Here is a 10412-nt window from a genome sequence, read left to right on the forward strand (position 1 = left end):
GGGGGGGGGGGGGGGGGGGGGGGGGGATTTAAATCTAGAAAATTTAAAACTGGTAAGACTGACTACATCCCCAACTCTGTTCTCTTTTGTGCTTAAATATAAGACCAATCGGGTGGCAGAAATTAGCTGCTTGCACTAGCATTTTCCTATGTGCAGTTTGGCAACAGTATGAATAAGCGAAAACAGGCTTAAAATTGAACTCATATAACCTACGTGTCATTATGTTTAACCTACAGTATTGTTTGCCAAGATAATTTACAATTGTGGGGGAAGGGAAATTTGCTGGACAACTGTGGCAAAACTAAGCAGCAGTGTCAGTCTAAGTAGGTTAAAACCTAGTTCACACTTCAGACTCCTGGCTTCAGTTCCTTTTCATAGGCCATCCCTCATGTAAACCCTTCCACCTGTTTTGTCCCTTTATTTTTGGCTGAAAGAGTCCAGCACTGCTGTAAAACAGAAGCTATGCAACTGAATGCAGATTTGGCATTCTGAAGCTTAAAAGGAACACCAACAATGATACAACACAGTAGTTGTTAGATGAGCATCTTTTTCTACCAAGTCTCCCTTCCCCACTCTGATCTCCATGCATGGTGAATTTTCTGGAGTAGGCAAAAATGGTCCTGTGACTCTCAATCTACTCCAAACTACTCAAGATCCACACCTCTCTGCCACCAAAACTTCCTACGTACAGGATAGGTAGTGAGAGTGATATTCAAAAAAAAAAAAAGTGAAATATTGGAGGGTTTTACTTCCACCCTTACGAGGGCAACCACATACATGTTTACAGCTGTCAAAGGCTAATAGCCAAAAGGATCAACCTTCTGAACTCTATTTTAGCATTTATGCACCACAGCTGCAATAACTGAATTAATATTGTCACAATAATAGCTTCACAAGCTTTAATTTAAAGATGAAGTTTAGCCTTTAGACATGCAAAGAAAGCCAGCAGAGGTATGTCTGAACTGATGCAATACATGGCCTTTAATTGCATTATGACATGAATTGTTCCCATTCACCTCTGTAGATAAAGAAGAGATGATGCCTCCTATTCACGGTGCTGTGAAGACTTAAGTTTCCTGGATCCATAACAATGGCTCCCTTCACTTTTCCTGGAAGTCAAAAGGCTGCTATGGCACTCATGCCCTGGCTCTCAGAGCCTGTTTCCCTTCAATAGATGTGCAGAACAGAGTGCACTTTAAAATAATACTACCTGTTGGGGATGGGAACAGGTTCAGAAGTACAGTGCTGTCGCTGTTAATGTAGTTCCTTGCTCTTTAAATCTTCAGCATCCAGTGTAAATGCACAGAACAGCAGCAGTATGATTAAGTATTGATTACTTCCCCTAATACAGAGATATTAAATCAAGATAGAAGAATATCGCCACTTTTGTAGTGAAACTTCTACAATGCCCACACAAACACATCTTGATTTTTCTTTTGTGACAGTGTACAGTTTAGGGGGAAGAGGAGGGTCAAAATCTTGCTCCAAGTTATTTGCTTTCTCAGTGTTCAAAATCTCAACAGAGAAAGCAACCACCTGAAAAGTCAAAGAAAAGTTACAGACAGTGACACACTGACTTCCAGCCTCAAAGAAACCATGAATAATTTGGGATTAGGCTGCATAATTCAAGCTATTGAAACCTGATTGTTTCAAGCAATATCCTGAAAATGGAAAGGAAATCTGATTAAGTTATATTTTGGTATTTGCTATTACTTGTCTTACAGGCCAAAATTTTTTTTTTTTTTTTTTTTTAAATTGCCTTACTACAAACCAGAGGTTTGATCCTGTAAACACTACCAGCAGGAACACTGTCCAAGTATTCCCAAAAACTAGCACAAAGTGCAACTAACAGTGTCATGTGTATTATTTTAATTGCCAATTTGATTTCATATTGTCATAATCATATCAGCAATGTTAAGAACATCTCTTTGCCACTCATTTTTGCATTCAGATTGCTTTTACAAGGCTAGAGTATCTGTTATGGGCAATACCGTCAAAAGATAACAGGAGCCATGTAATAAATTCAACCCACAGGTTTTGCATAAAATAACATTTTTTTTTCACCTAATTTATTTAAATTTCCAATTCTTCCAATTCCAAACAAAAGCTAAATACAAATTTGAAACAGGTAAGCACTAGTTTTATCCAAAGGGAGCAGGTTTATATAGATTTACTCCAGTAAGGTACTCAACCCTTAAGCAAAGCCTTCGTCATCAAAACTATACAGTAGTCTTCCTTATTTCATTGCACAATCTTCATGTTCTGTCAGAACCAACTTTTGACACTCCAAACACTATTTTACAGTTCACTGCTTTATAATGTCTATTCCAAAAAAACCTCAAGGGGTTTTCCATAAGAAATGTTTTAGAAACCAGTATTTCCTGCACAGTTCACCAGCAAGTTTACAAGTCTCAACTCTCAGGAAAAAATAATCTTCTACCAACATTGTTTCTGCAGCTATATTTTTACTTCAATTTTAGCTGCTTTAGTTACTTCAGACTCCAGGTCTGCCTCAATCTGTATAAATGTATCCAACTCTCATACAGTTATACAGCAACTTGGGGAAAGAGATCCAAAAATGAAAGTGCCAGTAAACTTAAACATGGCCCAGCAAAATAAAAAAGGCAAGACATGCCTACATTAAATGAGATGCTTTTTTCCTTAAGATTTCTTTCCCGTGTTTACTTTTCTATTGTTAATAGCCACTTTTCTGTTCATTTAAATGAATCTGATAGTGCTGTTTAATACAATCATTAACAGCAAAGCTAAGGCTTTATACCTGTTACATTCACTTCTCACCCTTGCAATACTGATGACTAACATTATAGATGTTAGGGGGAAAATGACCAGCACAAATGGGAATACCACCACAAATGATCACCTCGTGCTTTCAGATACATTTGTTTCAGTGTACAACAGTCTCTTCATTTCACATTTAGTAAGATGCTGATGCAATGCAGAAGTGTGCAGAGCATCCTCTCTTTCATAAGGTCCATGCAGAAAACATTTAAAAAAAATTAAAAGTTCTGAGATACAAATGAAAAAAAAAATCCAGAATGACCACGTTTCACAATGTATAGTGTTCTGAACATGAGTCCATTTTCTTCTACATTCTGAAAGAATAAAAGTGGTGAGGAAAGTAAGAATTCACTGCTGCTTTCTGTGATCTTCCCCATTTTGCTGGCCAGTACCCTACTCTGGCATATAAGGACGGAGGTGCTCCTCTATGGTACCAACCGCCCAGTGGGTGAGCTGTTCCTGTGGCAGGTACAGGCAGATGCTGCATAACTTGAAGATTGTAGCTTTGTTTTTTGGAGTCTGGAAATACATATAAAAAGTTAAGTATGTAGTTTTTTTCCACCCTACCCCAGACACAGTTGCACCAAAAACACCTTGAATATAGTGTAAATTCTACACGTTTCAACTCCTTCTGTATGTATCAGAGTCTGTCTGATCAAAACTAGGCACTGTCAACCTAAAAAAAGTTTTTAGAACTCTGGGATGCAACCCCAGGATAAAGTAAGTAGCACAGGCCTTGGCAAAACAAATGGAATTTCGTAACTTCTTTCCACAATGATTTAATATTATCTGTACAACAATGAAGGATTTATACAATATATTTTGTATACAAAACAAGTCACACATTTCTATATACAAAAAACAAACACTGAAACCATCTCAGGTTCAAATTTCAGCTCTCATAGGATATGCAAGTTATTGCCTACTAGCCTACATAAGGCAGGAGCAGCACTCTTTCCTGCTTCAAGATCAGAGTTCTAGCACTAAAGGACACTGATGTTTGACTAGTTTTTCCAAAAGATACTTCAACGGCCATGGAGAGTGCATGCATGGTGAGATTTATAGACTCACTTCTTCAGTCAGGGTGTCCAGACTGTGGAATAATCTCCCTCCAGAGGTGGTACAATTGCCTACCCTGGAAATCTTTAAGAGGAGACTAGACATTCACCTTGCTGGGGTCACCTGACCCCCAGTTATCTTTCCTGCTTGGTGCAGGGGGCTAGACCTGATGATCTTCCGAGGTCCCTTTCGGCCTTACAATCTATGAATCATGGCCCAAGTCATTTGGCCCTTTGAGACAGTCAGGCTAGAATTCTCCTGGGGTAATTAGAACTTACTTCTCCATTTGCTCTGATCACACTCAGTGGATACTACAGCATCACACACAGTATTTACGCATTATACTATTCCCTATACCAGGAAGCCTGCATTTGCCTCAAGTTTACCAGTAGCATACTTTATTTAAGCAACACAATGTTCATTTAAGCACCTATTCAGGTGTAAGAGAAGCTGGTGAAAAAGAATAGGTATCTAGGAAGACTTCTGCAGCCTCTCTGGATGTGGGGCAAAGAAATAAACCCAAGAAGATCAAGAGTATTTAGGCCAGAAACAAAAGAGTTTTGTTTTTGTGGGGGTTTTGTTTGTTTTTGGGGGTGGGGTCTGCTTATTTTTAAGTACATACATTTAGAAAAGTAAGTCATGTCTGAATAAATAAGGGTCACGACTTGAATTTCAAATCTTTGGACCCTGAACGGGCAGACATACTTCACAGGAATAACTGCAGTAGCCGAATGAGGGTGTACTTACAATTATCCATTATCTTCAAAATCTTATTTGCTTTGTCTTTACACAAAATCATTACATTTTAAAACATATTACATTTCAATGACCAGGATGTGAATGTTGATACTGATTTTAAAGTTTCATGCCATTTCTGCTACAAGAGGGGACAAGTATTTTTAGAGACTACAAGACACCAAAGTGAACACAGCTTTCCAGAACACTAATAGTTAGTATTTTGATGCCCCTGAACACATGGGAAATCTATTTTTGTCTACTGCTGCTTTAACTAAATCTAAAGCAGCAAGAAAGAGCATTAAGAGTAAAAAGATTTAGCAAGCAAAATAGTACAGCATGCAAGCAGCAAGGCTCAGAACAATCCCTGAATTCTGTGGCACAATCCACCAAAAGAATTGCGATAGATGCTACTGTTATGTAAGTCCCAATTTAAAAGGTTTGTTTTACAGTGCTCCAAGCAAGTATTCTGATGAGTCAGTGACTGCAGTAAGATGTTTTACATACTATGTAGCTTAAATGCAGAAGAACCTGAAAAGCTAAAGGGAAGTGAATGTTAACTGCCTCTTTCCTCCTCTGAAATTCTCTAATCAGAGAGGCTTGTTGAGGAAAGAAACGAAAAAATGCTGTAAGAGCTTCTCTACTCTAAGACTGGCTGGAAGTGGAAGCAATCCGAATTCAGCTACTGAATGCATACTTGCCCTGGAAATCATTCCTCGTGGAATGAAGTAAATTAAAGTGTTTATTTTTCTTTTTGTTGTTATGTAAGATTTACAAAAGCTCTGATATCTATTTTCAGAAAGGTTATAAAAAATTACTGAGGTCAAGGCTATTGCCTAATGAAGGCATCAACTCAGACCACCGCTATTTGTGGTAGGTTATGCTTCTAAAGCAATTCAAAGCCGTAAAAGAACAGCAAAACAAATAAAGCTCCAACTACATGCCATTAGGACTATGCAATCAGGTGGACCTGCAGAGCTAGGGCCCTTAGCAGCAGAAGATTCGAGCCCTTAAAAAAAAGTTTCTGCATGACATACGACCATAGTACTCTCACTTTCTTTGGCATGTTTACTAGAGTAAGCAGAAGTCAAAGGAATGGACCTAGGATTTAGAGTAGAATGTAGTGAAGCTTGTGATGGTCTTCAGTTCCTGTTGAAGTTTCTTATAGACCTGGACTAATGTCTGGAAAAACGTTATCTAAGCATATGAAGGTTGCTCTCCCAGTGGAATGCTCCAGCATGCCACAGGGAAAAACTTACTAAACTGCAGTCCTCATTTCTGAGTTTTAGTCTAATCTTTTCAGCTCTTGAGTCTAAACTCAAGGCCAGTGGTTCCCAAACCTGTTTGGGGCACAACTGCATTTTGCTAATTTCAGATGACTCCATGCAGTGGTGAGCACAGGCACAGAGTTAAAAAAGCTACTCTACCCACAAGTAACATGGGTAGGAACTTAACTTTGCCTCAACTGTACTATGTGCTTTCATGTACTCATGTGCTTTCGTACCTCACAAAGGCAGTGAAACTGAATAAAATAGAGCTAAGCTTGTCCCAGTTTGGCTTTCACTCACCATAGGTGTCAGTTACCCCTCAAAGTAAGTGCAAGTCCCCACCCCCCTGTCAAGCGCCAGCATATAAGACAACTGCAGGTTCAGGGGAATTTGGGACTTCCTCGGGCTCATGACCCCACCCATGACCATCATCCCTAGTTTAAAAACTACTGCCTCAGTCTGAGCACCAGATGTTTTTGACAGTTCTCATTTAAGCTACTCCCCTTGTCAAATGGGGATTTTTTGTAGCTCATTAGAAACAGTGCAAGGGTCTCCACTGCCTTATTGATTTGTGATTAGAAGAGAGGGCATTTAACAATCATTTCTTATACCCATAATTACACAGCCTTTCACACTACCCCCACATTCTTGAAAGTGAAAGCCTCAGAAAGCCTTTAAATTGTTTTAAGAATGTGTTGTTTCAATTCACTTTCATACATTTCTTACTAGTAAAGACAAGCCCCCTTTTTTTCAGTTTTCTAAAATAAGATCATATTAAGTCTGTTTTAAATTCTCCCCTTCCCACTATTGCCTCAGTAATGCAAGAGCATGGAATCAATCTTATATAGCAGCATATCATATTTTCTCATGTATAACAAGCCCCAAATAAAATATGCACCGTCTGTTTGGAAGACAATGTAGGAAAAAAGATTTTTCCAGGGTCATGGCTGACTGCGACACACTAATTCCTCCTGGGAACAGAGTCCAGGAAGTGTGACATTCCAAGACAGTCTAGTGAAGCAGCAAGAACTTCCTGGTGGGGAAGAGAGTCTCTTGGGATGCCACACTCTAATGTTTCCAGGAGGACCTACTCTGTCACAGAAGTTAAGCCTCAGATCCCTTCAAGGGCAGTAGCAAGACTTAGTTTTTTACTGTAACTAGCACTTGATGTAAGTACTGGTAAATAAAGTAATATTTCTACATTGTACGCCTCATGAAAGTACTACCAACAGTTCAATTTCTGCTTCGGGCACAACCTAGTGCTCAGCCAAAAGCTATGGGCATGACACTGTTAACATAGGACTTCGCCCCTTTAGCTTGCCCAGTAGATACAAACTGCAGTCATCTTGGAAACTGCATGGCATGCAGCGTCTCCAGCACAGAAAACTACTTCCCCACTTAATACCTGCACCCAAATTTTGGGGGAGGAAACGTGCATAATGTGTGAGAGAAAATAAAGTACTTTTTTGCCTCATAGTCTGTTTTCAGACCCTAGAATTCTGTAAATGGTATAGGTATGTTTTGAAATTGCTTAACTGCAAACATGAACAAAATCTTTTTTCTTTTTTTCCACATATAAATTAAATATTTACAACAGAACAAATAATTTGGTTGGGGACAATTGTACAGTATTTCTATGACTTTTCAAAGGCTATGTGTTTTCTTATGAGCAAAACCTAAAAATTCCACCCCCTTAAAGAAAGAAAACCCAAATACACACACAGATACACTTTGAAAAAATTAAAAAAAACAAATTTACCTGCAAGTGCTGTCTGTCAATGAAGAGAAACACTGACTGGTTAGGGTTGTTGATAACAATTCCAGTCTTGTCCTTTCGGCTCAGAACATGCAGAAACTGTTTTTCATAGTCACCGTGGTGAAATTCAAACTTGGCCTGTGCAGGAATGAAACAAGTGCTTATAAACAAATCACATCAAAATTACTAGTTTCCGTTTTTATCCAAATAAACCAAGACCACCACAACCCAGATTTCTCAGAGATTTCCTGAGCTGCAAGAAATCAAGCAAAAAACAAAAAATACAAGCCACAAAACTATCAATCTCACTTCAACCCACAAAGTTATAAACAGATTATCTGACCAGCAATCATGTTATTCATCTGTTGGACGCAGACATGGGCAACAGAAGACATATATGAACTATTTGCTCTAATATATCTGAAAGTAAAAACTGAATTTCTATTGCTACCACCTTGACTCAAGTTTGTTGTACAAAACAGAAAGGACATTAGACTTTCTCATAAGCAAACTAGAAAACTGTAGGCTAGATAAAACTACTATAGGGTGGTTAACCAAGCAAAGGGCAATTATTAACTGGTCCACATCGGAGTGACAGGAAGTTCAGTGGAGTCCCACCAAGGTCTGTCTTGGGCCTGGTGCTGTTCAATGCGTTTATTAATGGTTTAGATGAAGGCATGGAAAGCTCCATGAGAAAGTTTGCAGACAACACAAAACTAGGAAGATTATGAACAAGTTAGAGGATGCAAGCACAATTCAGAAGTATCCTGACAAATTGGAAAGTTGGGTTAGAACTAACAGGATGAAATTCAATGAACAGTGCTATACCTCGGGAAGAATAATTGAAAACAAAATTTAAATGGAGGACACCTGGCTGGATAGCAGCTCTGTGGAAAAGGACTTGGGAGTCTTAGTAGACTACAAAACTCAATGAGTCTGCAGTGTGATGCAGTCACACACAAGGCCAGTGCCTTTTTGGTCTGCATCAACACAAGCATTAGGTGCAAGACACAAGAGGTGACAGTAATCCTTTAACTTGTCACTGGTAGGACCTCATCTGCGGGAGTGTATGCAGGTCTGGGCTCCACATTTTAAAAGGGACACAGAGAAGTTAGAGAGGGTCCAGAGGTAGGCAATAAGGATGATCAAGGGCTTGGAAGGCAAGTCATACGAGGATAGGCTAAAGGAGCTAGGCATGTTCAGCTTGTGTAAAAGGAGCTTAAGAGGGGATATGATAGTAGTCTTAAAATACTTGAAGGGTTGCCATAAAGAAGAGGGAAAGCACCTTTTCTGTCTTGCTGCAGAGAGGAGGATGCGAACCAATGGCCTGACATGGCAGCAAAGTAAATTTAGATTGGATATCCAGAAAAATAAAACAAAAAATTCCTCATGAAATATATTCAGCATTTTACAAACAAAAGAAGTAGGGAAAAAGCAATTCTATCAAGTACAAGTGTCTGCCTGCAAATGACTTACAGGGTTTAAAAAGTTAACACACAGGAGCGCCTTGAACTGCAACTTCTTAGTAAAGCAAAAATAAGGCACTACTGGGCATTTTCCTCTGTAGTCCGTACCCAGTTAATGCATCATCTTAAAAGTGACTGCATCATTTAGCAGAACTCTAAAAATGTATCATGTTTTCTTCAGTAGAAAAGCATCCACAATTTATACCACCATTTACCAAGTACACAAGTAATTAGACTTTGGTAGGAATGAATAATTTAAGAAAAACTCACTGGATTGAGTCAAAAGCTCAGTGCAATTTGTCCATTTGCCATTCACTAAGGAGCACCAATCAAGCTCAAAAACAGCTTAAATGAAAGCTGGCTGCTTTAGTCAAGTAGAGTTGCAAGTAGAAGTGACATCAGCCAGTGAATTTCTAAGCCAATTTATAGTTTTACAATCTATCTTTCCTTTTGTTTCCCACAAAGCAGCAAGGTGAAACACACTAACAGGGGAAAATAATGTTGACTACACACACACAGTGTTGGAAAATGTTCACAAACTAAAAGAACTTCCCACCCTTTCCTTTGATATTGGCATCATCTGCAACAGCAGCACATTAAAAAATTCAGGCAAGCAGTTACCACTTAGTAAACCTAAACCTAACCCTAACAGAAAATGTGTTGCGAACTGACAGAATATTTTATGCATCACCTTGTACCCAAGCCCTTGTAAAAATATTACTACTACTACATAACTTGTCAAGAAAACAATGTAAAATAATTTAGAGATGGGAATATAAAAAAAAAAAAAAAACCTGCCAGAGCTGCATGTGGAAAAGTCTACTTTAACATGCCTGCAAACAATTAAATTCAGGCAAAAATGCAAATTCTAGACATGGTTTAAATGCATCTCAAGTCAAACTCTCTTCTATACAGTACAGTAACTACAATTATCAGAATTTTCATGACATTGTCTTGTCATTTGGATGCCTTGGTTATACTGAACAGCCACAACTAGCTCCAGCTTCTCCAGTTACTAATTTAAGCATCTATTCTTTGTGAAGACCTTTCAGATAGTTTGCAGACACTGAACCAAGCAATGAAATGAACCACAGGCTGGCATTCAAAATTTAAGCTGCTTTGTAAAATAAGTGGCTTACATGTCTCTAGTATTCACAGAGTACCCATCACTGGTATTTCTGCACCAACTGATTCATTGTAAAAACAAAATACACCTCCACAAACAGTGTGTGAACATTATGCTCACTGGTTCTTCTCTGTAGTCAAATTAATTTGTTGTAAGAGCCTGATCCAACATCAGTGAGAGCTTTGGTACTGACTTCAATGAAC

General features: G+C 38.7%; 1 protein-coding gene across 1 annotated transcript in view; it reads right to left on the minus strand.

Annotated features, from left to right (window-relative positions):
* Positions 1-963: 963 nt before the first annotated feature.
* CUNH6orf62 (chromosome unknown C6orf62 homolog) overlaps positions 964-10412 on the minus strand; it is a 20088-nt gene continuing 10639 nt past the window's right edge. The window contains exons 4-5 of the mRNA XM_019523788.1: positions 7621-7755; positions 964-3318 (exon numbers count right to left, since the gene is read on the minus strand). Coding sequence (XP_019379333.1) covers positions 3193-3318; positions 7621-7755 — 261 coding nt within the window. The 3' untranslated portion in view covers positions 964-3192. The remainder of the gene's footprint in view (positions 3319-7620; positions 7756-10412) is intronic.

Source organism: Gavialis gangeticus, unplaced genomic scaffold (genome assembly GCF_001723915.1).
Source record: "Gavialis gangeticus isolate Ggan-Ray unplaced genomic scaffold, GavGan_comp1, whole genome shotgun sequence".
NCBI lineage: Eukaryota > Metazoa > Chordata > Crocodylia > Gavialidae > Gavialis > Gavialis gangeticus.